Source organism: Crocodylus porosus, unplaced genomic scaffold (genome assembly GCF_001723895.1).
Source record: "Crocodylus porosus isolate Cpor-Errol unplaced genomic scaffold, CroPor_comp1, whole genome shotgun sequence".
NCBI classification, from domain to species: Eukaryota; Metazoa; Chordata; order Crocodylia; family Crocodylidae; genus Crocodylus; species Crocodylus porosus.
In genome coordinates, this window is record NW_017728906.1 from 184637483 (window position 1) to 184658013 (window position 20531).

General features: G+C 45.3%; 1 protein-coding gene across 1 annotated transcript in view; it reads right to left on the reverse strand.

Annotated features, from left to right (window-relative positions):
• Window positions 1–5387, reverse strand: part of ENDOD1 (endonuclease domain containing 1) — a 13437-nt gene extending 8050 nt beyond the window's left edge. Inside the window, exon 1 of the mRNA XM_019530309.1 lies at window positions 4752–5387. Within this exon, the coding sequence (XP_019385854.1) occupies window positions 4752–5072 (321 nt within the window). The 5' untranslated portion in view covers window positions 5073–5387. The remainder of the gene's footprint in view (window positions 1–4751) is intronic.
• Window positions 5388–20531: the final 15144 nt, after the last annotated feature.

A 20531-nucleotide genomic window follows, 5' to 3' on the forward strand; every position in this document is an offset into this window, starting at 1 on the left:
AGGACAGAGCCTTGAGGGACCCCACTGGTCACAGGGCACCATGATCAGTGACTGCCATCGATTACAACCCTCTGGGTCCGACCACAGAGCCAGTTTCCCAGCCAGCGGATCATGGGATACCAGATCAAAAGCTTTTTTGAAGTCAAGATATATGACATCAATCTCTTCTCCCTTGTCCAGGTGATAGGTCACCCGGTCATCTCCACCTTCCCAGCTGTCCTTAACACAGCCCCCATAGACTGACTCCAATATCATTTCAAGCTTAGGTAGAAGTTATCTTTAATTCTACGCTGCTGCAGAACCCTCTGCAGTCAATATAAAGCTGCACTTGTTGAGTGCTGATACCCATACCCAGAGCTGATCCCACGCGTGGGGGGGGAGGAGGGCCAGGGCATATCAGCCTGTGTGGGGCCTGTGCAGGGTGGGTTGCAAGCAACCAGAGTGCAAAGTCGGTGGCATGCAGTGGTCGGGCGGTGTGGTGGCACCCTTGGCATGTGCCAATGGCTCTGTCTGCGGGACCTGTACAGCACTGACTGCTGGGCTCCCCAAAGTGCAGGGCCCAGGACTGCTGCCCTGATTTGCCCCCCGCCACAAGGGACAGCTCTGCCCATACCTATGTTATGTGCCTGGCATCACATCCCATAGTGTCAGAGTGCTTCTCAGTCATTAGTCTTTATCTTTACAACAACCCTGTGGGTGTCTTGTTACCCAGAGAGGCAAGCAAAAGAAAGCAAGAGTATAGCACAGGCAGGGAACAGTGCGTTGGACACTGGGCTTTAGGGCAGGCAATGCTGCTCAGGAGAGGGCCAGAGTCCAAGGCAGGCTTCCACCAACCAGGGAAAAACCTATGCTGCTCTGCGTGTGCACTGTACAGTTATGCCAAGTGAGTTGGAGTCAAACTAGTTCGGTTCTGCCTTCAAAGCTAGGGACAGACATTACACATAAATCAATTTAAGTGATCAAAAACTGGTTTAAGCCTGTAACAGAACGTAAGTCCAGTGCACATATACCAGTTTCAAAATGGTTGAAACTGGTTTAAGGTAAACCTGGTTGAATGTAGTATATCAAACTGAACTGATTTGCGTCAAAACGGTTTATGCAATGTCTGTCCTGGACCCCTTCCTGGTTTAAGTTAAACCAGAGTTTCCCAGCATCCCAGCATGCTTTGCAGCCCTGGGCTGGGCTCTGCACCAGATAACAAGCTGGCCCTGCCTCTCTTCTCCTAGGATGAGGCTCTGACCATTAGACCACCTTTCCTGTTAAACCTTGGTAAAAATGCTGCATAGTTGCACCTCACCCAGCCAGCCAGTCATGGACAATACTGGTATTCATTTTATTCTGCATCCTGTTAGAACCTCTCTGCAGCTTTTGGCAAATATTTCTCATGTACACATTCCAGAAGTAGACATTATATGCAAGGTGAGACAAGTGCACTTGCAAGTTACATCGTGCTCTATTGTGAAATAGCATTCGCTAGCCCTTAAGTCACTCCACAGAGCATAATGAAGTTGTGCAATTTTTCACTATGCCAATATGTTTGTGTGTGTGTCAACTCATGTGAACATGCATATGCATGTCAGCACAAAACACACCTGACAGTATGCATGTATACCTAACTGTTATTCTCAGCATATTGGACTTTGCAGATCTCAGTCACGATGTTATTCAGAGGAAAACTGATGGCATTATTTTCTTGGATGTGCTACATGGCAGTATATAGTGCAAACATTCCCTTAAAGCAAATGATTTGACTTGACTTTGATATGAACAATTTATAACAGATACAATATCTCATCATTATTCATCTTGGCTTCCTCCCTTGCAGACTTCATGCAGCTGATTGCTTTGCTTGTGCTTGTTTATTGCTGGTAGGAGAGGTGGGATTGAGGAAAATGGAGTCTCCTGTATTGTGTTCCTAAGAACTGATTTCTTACAGGTTTATGCACTCGAATGTCACAGGCATTTTTCTTCACTCCCTGTTATCTGATTTCTGTACAGATATTAAACAGCTGTATCTCAGTGGTTGTTGAAAGGGATTCCTTTGGTATGGTAGTTGTGAAGTGGGACACAGCCTGTGATCTTGTACTTAAAGCCCCTACTGTAATGCAAATGGACATGGGATGAAACAAGGTTGAGTTCTGTCTGTTGTGCATTGGACTTAGCAACTTAGCATTCTTGCAACTCTGTCCCTCTGTGGGCAAGTTAGCATATTTTGGTGGCCTCTTGTGTTAGGTATTGTACTTGTGGTAAATGGACATGACACATAGTAAATGACAGGGTCTACCCCAAAGATCCTGCAATCAGAAACACAAGATCTATAGTGGTCATGAAACAGCTAGGCATAGCACAGGATCTCTAAAATATCCAGATACTTTAGTATAGAGTAGCTGCAAGCACAATTCATCCCATGACTAACAGGTAAGTGCTTAAATAAAAAGTACCATGAGAATTGCTTCTGGCCTATAGGGCACAGTACGGTGATCCCTACTGAGGCACAGCTCTGACTGATGTCAATGATCAATGTGGTCTGCATTAAAAAAATGATTTTCTGTACATAAGGCTTTTTTTTCCTGGAAATTCCTGCTCTTTGATTAGGCTGCATGCTGGTTGCAGGATGTTGGTGGCGTTTTCTATATCAAGGACTAATATTCGTGTTCAAAGGGGACAGTCATTTCAATCAGGACATTAAATTCTTTTAGGGAATGTATTGAGGCTGAAAACTCAGAACAAAGAAGCACAAGCAAGAAGAGTATCATTTAAATGCAGGCAAAGCTGTCTTGTTAGAGCAATTGCAAAGTGGGTTTTTATCTAGGACATTTCCCAGGAGATTGGCCCAGGGAAGGGGAATCCGAGCCTCTCAGTTCATCACTCATCAAAGTGAGCCAGGGCTCTATGGGGCTGGATTCTGATCTCCCAGACACTGATGTAAATCCTGAACAATTCCATGGCAGCTAATGACACAACACTGGCACAAAGCCACAGCAACTACGAGTGGAGTGCAGTGAATCAGTCTCGGACCGTTCAGTGCACAGTGCTGAGGGATGCAGTGGTTTCTTCGCTGCAGCACTTGCTCGGAAATCTGCAGTCATGGCTGGTAAAATAAGAGGGGCCAAGGGGGAAGCACTAGAGAAAGTGACCTGATTTTTGAAGCAGGAAATCTAAAGATTGTGACAAGGAAATTTTAGCAGCTGAGAAGGAGAGAGAGCAGTGGGTGCTCAGGAAGCTAGGCCACTGGGGCTTCTTATAAGGAAGGGGGTGGTCAGTGAATAAACTTGATTGAGAGAGCCCTTGCTGCTGACTGGAGGTGTAAGAGGGCTTGGCAGTTGGGTGGAGTATCAGATAGGAAGGGCTTTTCAATGGGACATGTGGGAGGCTCTGGCACCTGAAAGATGGGCCTTTGGCTCCAATGGGAGCTGTAGGAGGGTTTGTCACAGGGGGAGTGACAGTGTGGGTGGGTCTGGGAACACTAGACGCTGTCTGACAGAGGGGCTCAGCCACTGGCAAGGGCCCCCTCCCTTGTGCAGAGCTACCTAGGTGATGCAGGTGGCAGATGTTCCTTTGCTGAAGTCCTTGATTAAAAAGGACCTATTAAAAATTCATAACAGTCCTTCAGCTGAGTAACTGTAAAGCCTTTAGAAAGCCCTTGCTCTATTCTAAATAGCAAACAACCACCTACAATAGGCATCTGTGCAAATGAAAGAAATGACAGATGAATGGGCGTCTGATAGAGCGAGAAATTAAAACCCCAGCAGTGGCAGTGAGGAAGTGTGGGTTTGTGGCTAAGCCTGGGCTTCAGTATATCTGCAGTCACTTCCAGCTCTCCCTGTGTGACCTTGGCTCAGCCATGTCATTCCCTCCCTGTGTCTCAGTACACCACCCATGTACTGAGAATAACAGTAAATGTCTTTGTCTCTTTAGAGTATAATTCTTTTCCTATATGCATGTACAGCACCTTGCACAATAGAGCCTCAGTCTCAGAAGCCTCTAGGTGTTCCTGTCATACAAATAATATGCATCATTACTGAGGGTAAACAATGCCAGTGCTGGCTACATACATGCGTCACCAAGTCTTCCCTATACTTACTCCTTACATAACCCTGACTACAGTAAATATTGAAGTGTCTTTAGCCCTCTGAGGCAATGAGGCAGTTAAGGATGACCCCTGTGCTATAACAACATCAGGAGATCAGCTTAACTTCAAGGCAAGCATCAGTATAGACAAGAGTGACTGACAACTCACCAACCATTTTTTAGACTAAATTCCTGACTTGCCTGAAAACCTTCATATTGCTGGACTGGATAAGCCACCGCTCTCTCCAGCCACACTGTATCTACAGCAGACATGCCACAGCCTCAACTGTGTGAACCGCAGATGCCTGTTTTATTCCAGTGTAGTAGAGCTAAAGCCCTCTCTTATCAGCTGCAGAATCGCACTGGCGACAAAACAAACTTAACCCTATGACCAAAATTTTTAACCCTTTTACCCCTTTCTCAGGGCTTGATTTCACAGATGACTCCATGCAGAGTACTAGTTAGACAGAAGGACAGACAGAAAAGGGCAAGGAGTCATGTGTCTGTCCACCACCCAGCACATGAATAAGAACTATTTTTAATAAATGAATATCCAAAAGGATTTTTCAGCTCCGTTGCCTCTGCAGAATCCCAACCCTCACAGCACAGAGTAACTTAACCCTTAGCCCTCAGGCCCCTTGAGAATCTTTGCTTTGCCATCATTTGAAAAGCTGACTTACCTGTGGCTCCACCAACCAGCTCTCTTCTCTACTTTGGGCTGGTTTTGTGTATTTAAAAGCGGAATAGAGAGGGGTTTTGTCTTCCGTGCTGTAAAGTGTTGCAAAGCGAGGCTCTTTATTGTACCGCTGACAGATTTTCACATGGAAAGGCTCGGTAAATCCTTCTGGGGGGGTTTCTCCGTAAAAGAATCCATTGCATTCAGCAAAGCCAGCTTCATCTACTCTGACAACCCTGCCCTGGGAAAAGCCTGGAAAAGCCAAGAGGCAAAGGAAAAAAAGAACTGATGTCTTCATGGTCTCCTCCCTTGAATTGTCTCTCATTGCTAGATATGGAGAAGGACCTGTGCTCCGGGTACATCCAGCAATGAAGCCAGCAAGCGACTGGAATCCGGGTGTAGCATACAAGGGAGATGAAATATGATCCCTTCAGGGAGTGAATGCGTTTTGCATGCAGCACACTGTGCAATGTGATGTGCGCAGCTCAGTGCTGACACACACTGCAGATACAAACCAGCACTCCAATAGCTCAGGAATCATCAGGACCAGTGTGGAGGAGCAAGGGATGCTGCCGCAGCTTTTAGGTTCCAGTTGCTGGCTATTGCCAAGTGAGCAGGCTGGATCCTTGCTTAGAACCACAGGGTGCATGGAGGGGACTGCATTGCAGCAGAGTCCTCAGGAGGAATTTCGGCTGACTCATCCAGAGTTCTTACTGGGGCTCTGAATGGGTTGTATACTGACGTGCTAACCCATGGGGAGCTTGGGACATGCCCAATCCAGCCACAGGCCAGCCTGTGTGTCCAAAGGAAGGGTGCTGGCATTATGCTGGGTCTTCTGTTCTTTGCCCCTTTTTGGGTGGTGCTGCTAGCCATGCAGCGTATGCATCTCCCCAGCTGTGTTGGGGTTGACTCTAATAGGGCAACACAAAAAACGGTGACATGTAACCCACTCTCCTTAAGGACTTGCATTGCATGAACCATACACACTGGCCTTATAGCTCCTGGCTCAGATTTCTTTCAAGCAAGCACGTAGGCTTATGGGAGCTACAGGCACTCAGTGCTCTCTGAGCATCCAGCCTCCTGCAAGGCATGCAGTTTGGATACACCAGAATGAAAACAGTTATAATCGTGACCCCTTATGAACATTTGGGCCAAATCTATATAATGGACAAAATGTAATTAATGGAAAAATGAATTGGAATGAAAGTCATTCCCTACATTTTATAGTCTACACAGGTGTTATCTGTCCTATTGGGATCTTAGCTTGGTTTTCTCCTTCTCCAGCTAAAGGAAATATTATTTCAGAAAAAGGGGAGTGAAAGTTTTCATAACAATGGGGTAACTAGGAGGTTCCCAAACATGTATGTAGCTCTGTGCATGACTTCCTGCTGAAGATGACTGAGCCTGGTCAGATGGACTGTCTCCAAACTTCTGGACATCAGAACCCATTTAAATAATGATACTTTACCCTGCTGTATCGAGTGCCAGACAAGAATCTCCAGCACTTATTCCTTACAGCTGTTCCAGGAAGCAGGCAAAGATTTGCCCATTTTACAGATGATGAAACTGAAAACAAGAGAGATTGAAGTGACTTGCCCAAGATCACACAGGAAGTGTCTGGAAGAACTGAGAATAGCCCAGCCTTAACTACAGGACCATCCTTCCTGTAGTCAGGGACATGTAATCAAAAAGTACCAAAGCAAGGAAGTACACTGGCATTTTCACTGTGATATTATCAGATGTGGGAGACAGCAGTGCGTTGGGAGGTCTAGAGAACAACAGGAAATGTAGTAAATGGGTTTGTTTTGTTTTCAGACATGTGACCGGTCATTGAGGCCTGACAAAGAGCGTTAGTCACATTCAGGAAAGATTGTGGAAATGAAAATGTGGACGCAGCTGACCTGAATCAAGCAAAGCAGAGAAACAAGCTCAAAATATTCATCTTCCTGGATAGGAAATCTATGAAGAAGCTCCTGGGAAACGGAGAACAGGAACTAAATTTGAGGCACTAGATCCTGAAGAAATCCTAGCCTTGTAGTAATCCAAGTGAAATTTTCACAAGTGTCTCAGAGGTTTTGGAGCTGAAATCTCATTTTCCATGAGCTTCAAGTGCCTAAAATTTCCATGAGCTTCAAAACTACGGCTTATTTTCACTTAACTGTTTTTGAATGTTAACCATAACCATGGATCAATTACATCGGTGGCGGTATGAATACAACTAGCAACACAACAGTTGGATGGGCAATGAGGAAGATCCTCTAAAGAACACAAAGAACAAGTGATCAGAAAGGAGAAGAACCAGGAGAAGCAGTAGTGTAACTAAGGGAGAGTAGGAGAGGGGTGACCAGAGCAGCATCCCCAGGCACCCCCTTTCCAGGGGAGGTGGAGCAAAACCAGCCATTGCTGTAGTGGTGTTTGATTGCGTTGCAGCAGTCAGCACAGCAGGAGCAGGCACTGCCCCAGCCACCACACAGCTGTCCCAGTCACAGAGCTGCATGGCTATGCCTCTGCCCAAAAGCCAAGAGAGAACCACATTTCAAGAAGAGCCTGATCAACTGTATCAAGAGTCAGGAAGAAGAGGTCACTAGAGACTCTGGTGGGAGCAGTTTCAGTCAGTGTCTAGTGGGTTTTTTCAAGATAGGAAAGATAGGAAGCATGTTTGTTGAGACGAAAAGCCTGGGACGAGCGAGATTGTGAAGCGCAAAGGTGGGGATGAGAGTCCACATGTGCGAAACTGGACGTGGAATAGGAAGAGATCAATAGGGCACAGGTTAGAGAAGAACTCTAGAGAGAAACCTCTGCCTGTGAGAAGGGAGAAGGAGAGGCTTATAGAAGGGAAAGACTGTGCAACACAAACACATTCATTAGTATGACCCACTGCCAGGGAGAACTTCCCCTTCACGGAGGGTCTTTTTGGCTCTGGAAGAATCTATTCCTGCTTTCTCAGGCCCTGCAGGAATGTCTCAAAGGAAAAAAAAAAAACAGCTCTAAAAGTTCATGGAAAATGAAAGTCTTAACAAAACAACAGGCCAGACACCCAAGTCCTTTACCAACTGAAAAGCTTCCAGGCTTGCCTTCCTTCTTTCCCACAGCAAGTCCCAGCTCCCTCCCACTCTCTATTAGGTGTCCATGTTTTGTTTGGGGGGTTTTTTAGAGACTCCGTTTTTCATGATGTGATTGCAAACCGCTCGAGCCCAGCAGCAGAGGGGACCGCACTTGACTTGGCATAGTTTCTCCTCTCCCACAGGGTCCTGGCATGGTGTATTTTTGTTCCCATTTGTCAAAGAATGAGTGGGGGGAAATAGACCGAGGGCCAACATCTCAGCTGTTGCAGTTCCACTTGCTTCAGCATAGAAACAGCAGCAGAGAATTTGGCCCAGCTGTATGAAGCTCCCAGTGCACAGGCCTGTGTGTCAGAGGGCACATCTGCCTGTGTGGTCACTGCCGTGTCCTAGACTTCACCTTGCAGCTTTGACTGGGAAAAGACAACCTGGGGCACAAAGCTCAGCCAATGAGCAAAGCAGGAGTAAAAGGATTTTGCCTATTGGAACTAAAGGGGCTGGGAGCAAAAGAGGCAGCAGACTGCAAGCTCTTTGGGGCAAGGACTGTCATGTACTGTATGAACATACAGAACCTATTACAGTAGGGCCCTGACCTGGATGACCTGCTACCACAATATTAATAAAATAAAATGAAATTAAAATGTTAAGGGTCAAAATGAAGTAAGTATTCCTATGGCATGGGAAGGATGGAAGGTGAACGTAGTGGCTTAGCAATGCCCAGGGAGAGGCAGGAGGCTGCAGTGCATAGTGGCTTGGAGAAATGAGATCTTTACCTGCATTAATGTTTTGTTCGTGTTTTTTGCTCGTATGTTTTCCTTGTCTGCTTAAATTGCAAGGGCAGGTTCCATGCTTTCTGATGGCTTTGTACAGCAGCTTGAACAGTGGGACTGTTACCCTGAGCAGAGCCATTGAACACAACAGAAACAGAAACACATAACATAAATATTGAATAATAATAACTGAAACACAGAGGCGCACATTACTCATGATTTGATTACAGCTTTACATAGGTAATGAGTTGATTTCTCACAGTAGATGGCTCTTTGAACTAGCAGGAAAAGACAAAGAGGAGTTCAGATTAGCAATAAGGTGCCATTTTTAACAGTAATAAATCACTAGGATAGCTTATCTGGGAACAGAGTGGATTCTCCAGGATTCTGGCATCTTTAAAATAAGGCAGACTGGTTTTTCTAAGGCTATGCCATAGCTGAGCCAGACACAGTGGGCTTGCTGCAGGAAATCCTTGGTGAGATTTTATAGACAATCAGCCTCCATGACTACAACAGTTCTTCAGTCCCTAAGTTTATTCTGTTCTGTACTTTATTTCCAGCACGATTTTTCATGTATTGATGTTTATTGCTCTTTGTTGTTTACTATGACTTCGTTCTGACATTACAACAGTCAGAAAAGCCCAGGTATTTGGCAAGTTCAAGGATCATAGTCACTGGTTCAGGGTGTCAAGACCAAGTATGAGGCAAGGAGAAAGTTCAGGAGTTACACGAATAAGCAACACTGAGCAGACTCCTTGCAAGGAGCTTAGATATCTCAGCAGCTTTCTACTTTCTGTATTGTGTGAATGAGGATGAACCTTTTTACTGTAGGTAGGAGGTAAATCCTCCCAGGTAATGAGCTCCCACTCTGCAAGTGAGGGTGAATCATTATCACCAAAATTGCCAAAAGGTCTAATCAAGACTGAGGTCATACTCTGCTGGTTGCTGCATAAGCACTTTGTGAGAGACAGTCCTTTGCAATCTATATAGACAAGAGACAAATGAAGGGAGGGGAAACAGAGGCACAGAGATACCCTGATTAAGGCATCTGAGAAGGGTGTGGGAGACAACAAAGCCCATTGGCAATATCCAAAAGTTTAAATCAACAGGCAAATTAGTACCACACCTTGGGACTTCCTGATGTTTGTTTAGGTAGCCGTACTTCTGGGAAGAGGAGTGAAGAAGGTTGTATCAGAAGGTACATTGAGGGGCACTGTTTGATGGATGTGATGAGTTTCAGGCGATTGTATCAGTCCTTCTCTAGCTCTTTCAGTACATGGGGCACTTTGTAAAAGACAATATTCTCAGTATGGACCCCTTTCTCTTCTAAGGTCCTGTTACAAGGGTCTCATAATGTTTTATGCCATGGGCCTGCCAAGAATGTCTTCAGGCCACTTGAGTAGTCATAGTACACAGAGTGGGAACTACTGGATTGCAGGTTTCCTGTAAACACATGAATCTTGTCCTTCTGCCAAGTACGGTTGACTGACTAATTCAAGCTCTATGGTCCACCCAGTGCTTGGCCTTGTTATTGAGACAGCTAATAAGGATGCTGGTAGGCTTGTGTCTTTATAGTGTTTTTCACGTAGACAGCCCATCTGCCACTGAACTGTAATAGCTTTGGGCTTTCTTGACCTGAGCTACATATGGATGTATAATTCTCTGTTACCATCAGTTGTTAAGGTACCTTTATATTATGAAAATTATTCCTTCTTAAAAGCACATAGGAGAGACAGTGACTTTATCCAAAGGAACTGACAGGAAGATGGGAAATAATTCTGACTAAAATATGATTTTTCAAAATATGATTGACAGGTTAATTCACACGCTGAAGAACTTGGGGTCTGGCAAGTGGCTTTGGAGGAGGAACCTCTGATTAGATAACAGTGTAAAAGATCTGAAGGACGAATGAGTCAGATGTTGACACCTGTATTCTGAAGTGAGGGGTTGGACTCAGTGACCCCAGAGGTCCCATCCAACTTTATGACTCTGTGATTCTCGGTGTTCATATTACTGTCACATGCCACTTAAGCCATTCAACTCTATTGCCTTGTGAGACAACAGCTTTTGTTTGACTGTGCAGCTAGTGTGGGAAGCTGGATCTAGTACAGGCTCCTAAAGAACATCAGGCTAGACTCACCCAGGCCCTTAGGAGCACTGTTGCAATCCCTGTTAGATCCTTGGGTGCCAGGAAAGACTTGTAGTCTTGCACCTAGGCTCCCTATACAATTCAAGCAGAGCTTTAATAGTCACTGGTTCAGGGTGTCAAGAATAGTGTCGCTGGGCACTTGTGTGCCCCGCTCCTAATGAAGGTTAAGAACTTAAGGGGAAAGGAGGGTAGAGGAGCACTAGGGTGCTCGCTACTAGTGATGGCGATGCGGGCTTAGCTGCCAATCAATAGGGCAGCACAGCCAGGGGTTGCCTAAGCAACAGATTGGGTCAGCTGACCAGGAAGGGGCAGGGCTTGGCCTTTATAACCAGACAGGCCAAGACCAGACTTAGTTCCCCTCTGGCAGCTCAAGGAGCAGGAGCTCTGCTGCCGCAGAACAGAGCTGAGCGGACCACAGTTAAGCAGAGCAGCCAGAGCGCTCCAGCATTCGTATAATGATGAGAGGGGGTGAAGAGAAACCTGGCAGAGAGGTGAGGGAGTGCCTAGGTGGTGCACAGTTTAGGTTATAGCCGGGCGGCTTCTTTTGGGTTGTAGCTGGTTGGCTCAGGGCTTTATGTTGCTAGTTTGTTATCATTATACCGGAGGACTGGGCGAGGCCGTAGGGGTGGAGGAGGCCTCATTAGGAGCTCCCCAGTAGGGTGGGGGTGCTCCCAGCGTGGTAAATGGTGCTGCGTTTCGGGGTGGCCTGACCCCAACCTCAGTGGGGGTGACTAACGGGATAATAAGTGCGGTAAAGAGTGCTGTGTTTTGGGGTGGCCCGACCCCAACGCAGTGGGGGTGACTATCGGGATAATCAGTGCGGTAAAGAGTGCTGTGTTTCGGGGTGTCCCGACACCAACCCCAGTGGGGTGACTATCGGGATAATTAGCGCGGTAGAGAGCGCTGCGTTTGGGGGTGTCCTGACCCCCAACCCCAGTGGGGATGGCTAACTTACTGAGAAGCCCAGCAGGGCGAGTGTATAGACAAGCCCAGAGGGGCGAGCTTAGCGAGGAACTTAAAGGAGCAAGCATAGTGAGCTGGCCTGGGTGGGCTAGTGAATACAAGGGAACCGGTAAGAGGGCTCGAGTTGCGTGACAAGCTCGGGAGCGCCAGTAAGGGTGCTGGTTGCGTGACAAGCCCAGGGGCGTTAGCCAGGACACCGGTTGAGTGACAAGGCCAGAGCGCCTGCGGGAGGCGCCAGTTGCGTGGCAAGCCCAAAAGCGCCAGTCAGGGTGCAGAGAGTAAACTGACCAGTCAACGTCCGGTACATCTGCGAGGCTTGGGGCATGCTAAAGGGGAGGTTGGAGGCATGCGTAGCCCATAAGGCTGGGGCGCACCGGGTCACCCCTCATAGGATAGGGGCCAGGACAAACAGAGCACCATGTCACAGGGAACAGTAAGGCAGCCTCCCTTAAAAGATATATAACACCAAGACGTGGCAGACGAGACTGAGGGTGCTAAACAGTTAACTTGGCACGGTAGGGGCCACTAGGGAGATCGCGGCTGCTCCTAGGGCCTGCTCCGTGACAAATAGTATTAAGAATACTATTAAGAATAGTATTTTAAGAAGTCAGCACACTTGAGTGGAGCACCCATTAAGCTAGCTAGTGAGAAAGGAAAGAGGTTTGTCTTAATCCCCATCTCTCCAAGAGCTAGAAACCTGACTTTTTTCTCAGAATTCATAACTATGAACCACCCTCTGGGAATAAAATAAGGTACCAAAACCAGGCCAGCCTGTTGTGGGGGAAAGGAGGCATTCCTTATCCCTCTTTAGCCCCAGTGGTTGGAGCACGCACCTAGCTGGCCTCAGATCCTTCCTCCACCTGATTTGGAGCCATGTTTCTCATCTCACAAGAGAGTGCCTGGTTAAGTGCATATCAGTTAAGTACATAAACTGCTTAAGTGCACAGAATCTTTCAGCCCGACTATCTTGTAACTTGACTGTTGTCCCCTTAGCTGCACACTAATTAAACTGACAGGGTCTACTTAGTAACTAATTACAGTCCTTGGGCCAGAAACAGTGAAAGGGAAGCAGCTGTCAAAGGGCTGCTTTAGACCCTTGGAAATGAGGACAGCTCATCAGTTTTGGGGTTGCTGGTAGAACCGCACAGACAGAGCTGTAGCCAATGCTCCTTAAGGACACAGCACTCTCAACACTGTGATATTAGTGCCACACATGACTAGCCTTCCTCATTATCAGAGCTGCTAATAGTAGCACCAGACCTATCAAGTTGGAAACGTCAGCAGCTAATCAGGTTTGAGGCTGCTAATAACACATTACTAACAGCCCTGGGTCCTTAAAGAGGGCTGCTTATCTTACATTTGGATGGGTGCATATCCTAAGTACATAGGCTTTTTTCAAGCCCCAAGGCTATGCACTTACACAGTACACAGTGCTTTTTTCACCAGTATAATTCCAAGTACACCACTGTGCATCTGCCCAGGACCTCAGATACTTTACACAGCAGCAGGACTAGGACTGCCTGAGGCAATGGCTTAGTGCTTTATATGTGTGCAATATCTAACCTGGTGGGTCGCAAGCTTTTTAGACTCAAGGCCCAAGGCACTCCTGAAAATACTTGTGACAGCCCTTAGGAAATGACAGGTCTTAGTTTTCAGTCTTTTTTGACTACAGAAAAATAATGGGGGGGGTGGGGGCGTGTTTCTGTTGCAAAACACTCAAAAGCCACAACTGTAGATTTCCATTTGAAAGCTCTTGAGTTTATCTTGTGAATCATACTTGCAAACTTAGCAGTACTAACATTGTGTGCTAACTTTGTAGCACCTCTGAAAGGATCTCCAGGTACCCTAAGGTGGCATGGCACCCAGGTGGAGAATCACCAGTCGAAACCCATTGGAACTAGTGGAGGTCACATGAAAACAAAACCTGGTTTAGGCAGAGATGATCCTCTGATACTGCGCACTGTGAACTCCCTGGTTGTCCCGCTGCACCTCAGCAGCAAAAGCAGGTGTATTCTTTCTGTGAAGCTCTTTGGATCTAATGTGCAATAGCAGTCTCAGATACTGCTATGTAAGGACTGCAGTGGGTTATTTTGCAGCAAGTAGGCTGAATCACAAGAGACAAGGAGAACTGCAGCAGAGGGTGGTGTGGGAGGGGTTGATTACTTAAAAAATGTGCACTTGTTGCACTCCAAAACATTCCTGCCCCGACCATACATCAGCATTCTCAACATATTCTGCTCACAGCTTTGTCTTTGGCCTTGTCTCTGCAGTACTTACAACATAGGCAGACAAGGTTCTTTGGGTAAAGGTAGTATCTTTTATTCAACCAACTAAATAGTTAGAAAAAATGTTTTTCACAAGCTTTTGGGCACAAACCCTTCTTCAGGCATTAGAGACTAAAAAGCTTGCAAAGAACAATTTTTCCAACTATTTAGTTGGTCTAATGAAAGATATTACGTTTACCCAAAAAAACCTTGCCTTTCCTTAGACCAACATGGGTACAACCAACATCCCTGTTACATACAACAACATATTGATCCAACAGCTGGGTGCTGTTCTTCCTCACCACTGGAATGCAGCAGCAGTCTGTCAGTGCCTGGAGACTCTTGCTTCCCTTTAATCCCACCCAAATGCTTGTGTATGGAGATGGAGAACTAAAGCTAAGAACAATACACTGGGTGGCAGGAGAGAGAAATGTAGGTTTTTCTATGCATATATTTTTTGCGTATGAGCAGTTTGTGCTGAGGTGGGGGAAGAAAGTAAAAAGCAGTTAATCATGCCGTGTTCATCACAAGGAATAGGCCAGAAGGAACAGGAAAGAGAGGGCAAGTTCATTTGAAGTTACTAATGTGATACAGAGACATGCAGAGTCTTGCCAAGGCAAGGAAAGTACACAGAAGCTTTTATGGGAAAGGACCCACCCTTTCTATTTACAGAAGCCAGCCAGTTTAAAAGGTAAGCTTCAAACACCCCAAAACCCTGCGTCTTCCCCAAAGGAGCTGTGTGCCCGCATCTGAGCTGTGCATGCCTTGCCCATCTGAAAGAAAAAGTGACCTTCATGGCAAAGATCCCTAATGAAATGACATCATGACTAGCTGAATCAATAATGTAATGTGATTTTTCCAGCCTAGCAAAAACTGCCTAAACTTCAGCTGACCTGGCAGATAAGAAGGTATTTTGTTAGGTTCAATCCACCTTGCAAAGTATTTTATCCTGATCTCAAATTGATTATAAAAGAGAAGCCTGCCTAGGACCTCTGCAGTGCTCCAGGGGAAGATGCTGTTGCTGTGTGGCACGAGAAAGCACATCTGAGTCTAAAAATAGCTGTTTTCTAAAAGATGTTCCCTATCTCAAGCAGAAGTGATTAGTATTGTAAGAGATTACATGGCCTGCATTCTACCAGGTGCCTATATGTCCATCTCAAAGAACAACGCAAAGAAAATCAGTATCATTATCCCACTTCGTAGATGGGGAGACTGAGGGACAAGAGAGGGAGGGGGAAGGAAAGGAAGTGATTTGTCCATATTCACCCATGCAGCTCGGGGTAGAACTAAGACAGGGGTGGGCAAAATGTGGCCTGGGGGCCAGATGCAGCCTGCCAGGCCATTCTATCCAGCCTGTGGGGCCCCTAAAAAATTTAGAAAATTAATATTTATCTGCCCTGGACTGCTTGTCATGCAGCCCTCAATGGCTTGCCAAAACTCAGTAAGTGGCCCTCTGCCCAAAATAATTGCCCGCCCCTGAACTAAGAACAGAACCGAGGTTTCCTGAATTCACATCCCAGGCTCTGTGCTGTAGGCCAGCCTGCTTCCTATGATAGTAAAGGTCCCTCCTGACTTTAAAAGCTATCAATCTGTGAACATACCATCAAGAGTCAAGTAGCAATTAAGATGGTTTATTCTACTTACGTGTGAAGATATGTTTTACCAAGCTCATTGTTTTAATCTTAATTCTACTAAAACTGGTTTCTGTCCGTATCTGAGTGTGGATGATGATATATGTTTAAGGCTATACGTAGATCACATCCACTATTAGAAAATTGCTTTTAAACAGTGTGTTAATCCAGTTACTTAAGGCTTGATTTAATTGGCTGGAACATGCAAACTATATGGAACAGCATTTATTATTGTAGGGCCTCATCCTGTTCCCAGTGAAGTCAGTGGCAAATTGCTGTAATGGAAGCAGGAACTGAAATCCTATAATGGAGCTTTCTTTTTCCATGGATGTGGAGCTTACTATGCTTAAATACTGCTAAAGGGAAAAATGTCAGGTTCCAAGCTGGCTAAGATATTATTTTGATTCTCTCCCTTCTAGAATTTTCTCTGTGCACCAGTTTTAATAATAGCAATAAACAAAGACTTTCAATAGCTTCTCACTGGCTACCCCAATATCTAACATCTTACTTATTGGAAGGATTTGGATGTCTCTTTAGCCTTTCAATTTCATAGATGTTAAAAATTTCATGGAGTTTAAGGTGAAAAGATACTATAATGATGATCTCATTTAACTTCCTGCGTAGTATAGGGCAGATAATTTCACCCAATAATCTTAGCATCCAGCTGTTATCTTGTGGCTGACCTAGATCTTCTGATGTAAAGAGTCCAAGTGATGATGAATTCACCACTCAGATAGGTGACTGGGATTGTATTATACCACACATAGGAAAGAATAGCCTGTAGCTAAGACGTAATGTAAAGAACTTCACTAAAAAGTAACGATGAAACGAGACTTGGGGGAATATTCAAACAACAAGGATATAAGTTCCTAGTACAGCGTCATTACTATAATGGACAATTCCATTAGAACTGAACCTTTTGCAGAGGAAAAGTGCAAGCCATCCCCACTTCATTCTGCCTAGTCTGGACCATTTGTGAAATACAATGCTGGTTTTCTCTTTTTCAAATATATATGGAACAGGCAGACAGGGCGCTCCAACTGAAAGCTGTGTGTGAGAGATTTGCTTTTCTTTTTGCTCAGACCGTAGAGGACCAGTTCTCGAGTGTGGTACTCTGGGCACTGGAACTTGTGAGAGGTGGGGAGTCTGAATCATTATCCACCCACATTTAGAAAGGGATAAATTTAGCTTAGCTATTAATAGAAATGTTTGGCTGGAGGAGTAGACAGTGGAATTGTTTTCCTGAAGCTGCACCCAATTGTAGACATGGCAGGGGCACTGGCAGTGGACTGTATATATATACAAAGGAACTAAGATGAATCACTGCCTGAACCCAAAAAACATTTGAGCTATAGAAACCAGAAAGCCTACATGGAGGTCAGATTGTGTCCAAAACAATAAGGCCAGGAAATGACCCCTCACTGCTTCAAAATGTCAGTTTGCTTTTCTAGCATCTTCCCACCCAACATTACTAAATGTCTTTTGGGTGACATCATGTCTTGGATGGGAGAAGCACAGAGATTTTAACAGTGAGCTGCATGTGTGGTTAAATCAAGTAGGCAGAGGCAAAAATTGGGAATACAATGTAAATGTAAAACCAGTATCTGCCAGAAAAGGCAAAGATAGACTAGGTTACCATGCAGGACAGTACCCAGTTGGAATACAGGTCCAGCATATTTAGCATTTAGCAAGTGGCCAAAATCTATATTATAGAAAGGTAACCACACCTTCAATCATTTGGTTCTACTCAAAGATCAAATCCCATAAGCGCCCTTCTTGCGGAGAATTTCTATTGACTTCAGTGAATTCTTTCTTGTTGTCAGATCTTGGCATGGATCTTTTATGCAGCTGGAGTACAGAACAAAGCCTGAATTGTAAGGCAGAATAAAAATCCTTCCTGACTCCACAGTTTATATCCTGAACATAGGAGAGGATGAAATAAAGAATGATGGTGGCACAGCAGGCACACAGGAGAATATAGGAGCAAGAGGGTTAATCACCTGTGGCAGCGTAGTTGGAAGCAGCAGTGAAAAGATTAATGGATGGTGACTGCATGCTGTCTGTAAGACTGAAAATCAGTCACAAAGGCTTGCTGCCCAAGGGTGGCACAGTGGGTTTGGCAGTGAAAGATGTTATAATAATTAATATAGAAGTAGCATTGCTCTGGCTTCCAGGCTGAGTCAGAGTCATCTGTTCTTCTCTCAGTCAAGGAGATTGCAACTTCTTACAAACTCCTTCCAAATTTAGTTTTGATTCAGAGCTTTTTAAGTATTGTGCCCCATGCTACCACTTCAGGTAGTCACGTTCTTCCTTTAACATGTATTGTAGGGCTCATCCTGTGAGAGATGGAGCATTTCATAAGAGGAAATGAGTGTCTTCACTACCCACAAACAGAAATGTGTAGGTAGCATCAGGCAAGTTGTGCTCAGTATTTCAAAAGATAGGCTCTGTAAGGAAGGGTGGTAAAAGGAAAACTCAGGGATTTGTATTCTGGAGTTGACTTTTCCCAGCTGTTGCTGTTCCAGCTTGAGACAGGTATGCTGTTCACCACACCACACTGTGTTTTAAAGGGACTGGGTACAGGCCCTGATTGCATTCACCATGGACAAACAAAGAACAGCCCCAACCAATAATATGTATGTATCTGGTGCTTTAGCAGAGCTAATTGCTCAGTGGAAATTATGAGAGAAACTGGCTGTAGACAAATATGACAAATGTTTGCTCTTGAGGACGAGTATTTTTAAACAGTGGTGGCCCATTTACCCCTGGGCCAGGTCACCAACCAGATGTAAAAGTCTTGCATTTAACCATAACTCCAGGTAGTAGGTCTACTTGACACCAGCAGCTAAACTCTCATAACAAATCTAATAATAGACCTGTGTCAGACATGTCTGCCCTCAGAGGGGTTCAGGTAAGTGGTGGTCCTTAAACAATCTCTGGCTTTAGCCAGGGCCAAGAGAGATGCAGGATGTTGAGATAAATATTTTCAAATCAGCAGGTCCCAAAAGCATGGACTTGAGAGTCTTAAAAGTGTTGACTGAGGAGATGTCCAACAAACTGCTGTTAGTTTGTTACAGATGGTTGAATACTGGGGAAATTCCAGAAGACTGGAAGAATGCTTGGATGTTGTAGAGTAGGAGTTGGAGTTGAGTTTATCCCTGCATGCATACATACACCTAGAGAGACACAGAAAAGAGTCCTTAAAATGATTTGATGAACAATGAAAATGTTTTGCAGTGAGAGACAGGAAAGCTAAAACTGTTAACTTCTCAAAAAGAAAACTGATGTGATTTGATCACAGTGCATAGACACTTTCTTGTGGGGAAGATAACGAATACTAACAGGCTCTTTATGAACCATAATCAAGGCACATCTTGAATCATTGTATAAAAAAAACATGTTGAGTTCTTTCAGTCTGTCTCATTGCAAAACATTTTTTCAGCCCCTGAATCATTTTTGTAGCTTTCCCCTACATCCAGCCCAGTTTCTCAACATCTTTTTTTAGAATCCAGAAGTGTCGGCAGCATTGGGTGGTTAACAGATTCTTAATTCTTCCAAACTTTTAATAACAGGCTTTATTTTAAAAATTCCCTTCTAACCACACCCTAGGGGTGCTCCCTTATCATCTGGCATCATGAATCTGGGCAAAGTTGTCATTTTCATAATTACTATTGTTCCTATTTATCTGTATCACTATTGTGCCAAGGACTAGAACCCCATTGTGTTAAGTGCTTTGTAAACATAGAACAAAAAGATGGTTCCTATCCCCCAAAAGCATGAATTTTCTTATTATTTTTATATTGCTTATTTTATATATATATATTTTTTTTTCCCCCCTCCTCTTTGTCACCTGCACCAAAGTGCCTTTCCTCTATCCAGCATTTTTTACTCTGCAGAGCTCAGAAAATGGACCTTTGCTTTGCAGAATTTGCCCTTCCCTGTGTTAGGTTTATCTTGCCTAGAGCTGGAGATGGAGATAAACATTCTCTCAAGGTGTGCGTGTGTGTAGGCAGGTCCCTCCCGGTGTATGATGCAATATGTTGGTCAGTTATGGAGCACATACTCTGTAATCACTGGTGTGAAGGCTGTGTGAAAACGTCAGTGAGCCCTGTCTGCTAACTCACTCCTACCTCAGTTGCTCCATTTTTTTCACTATCCCCCCAAGAGTTATTCTCTCAACCACACTTAAGATTCCTCAGTAATTTTGAGCCTGCAAACACATCTGTAGGTTTATACCTACAGGAGAAATGTAGATGCTGCTGGGATGAACAGCAGCAGCCAATTACCATCCAGCATCCTGATGTTTTGTGATGTCACTTGGGCTGAAAGACAGCAAAGTAAAACCAGGAATAAGGAAGAAATGCTAAAAATATATCAAACGAAAATCTTTAAAAAAAATAACCCAAGATTGAATGAATGCACCTAGCACCGTGCCCTGGGACCCATTAGAGCTGAGCTCAGGAAAAGCGTTGAAGGAACCACATTTGGGAGGGCAGGTGTTCAGCTATGAATGTCCTGCCACCACCTCCAGAATTCAGCCCTGGGTAGGGTTACCATACTTCCAGCTCCAAAAAAGAGGACACCGGCCAGGAAGGACACCTCACTCCCAACCCACAGCCCCCTGACCCGGCCGGTGCCCCTCACTCCCAACTTGCAGCCCCCTGTCCCTGCTGCTGCCCCTCACTCCTGACCCGCAGACCCCTGGCCCTGCTGGTACCCCTCGCTTCTGACCTGCAACCCCCTTATTCCCTCCAGCCCTGCTGGAGGGGTTCTCCAGCTGCCCACATTCGAACTGGGTCAGAACGCGTCAGCTACAGTGGCTTTGGCTCGTGTGGGCAGCAGTGGAGCAAATCTGCCTCTAGCACGGGCTGGATGTGGGATGAGGCGATACCTGTAACACCCCCTACCCCAGGCTGGGGCTCCTGCACTGCGCCAGGTGGGCTAT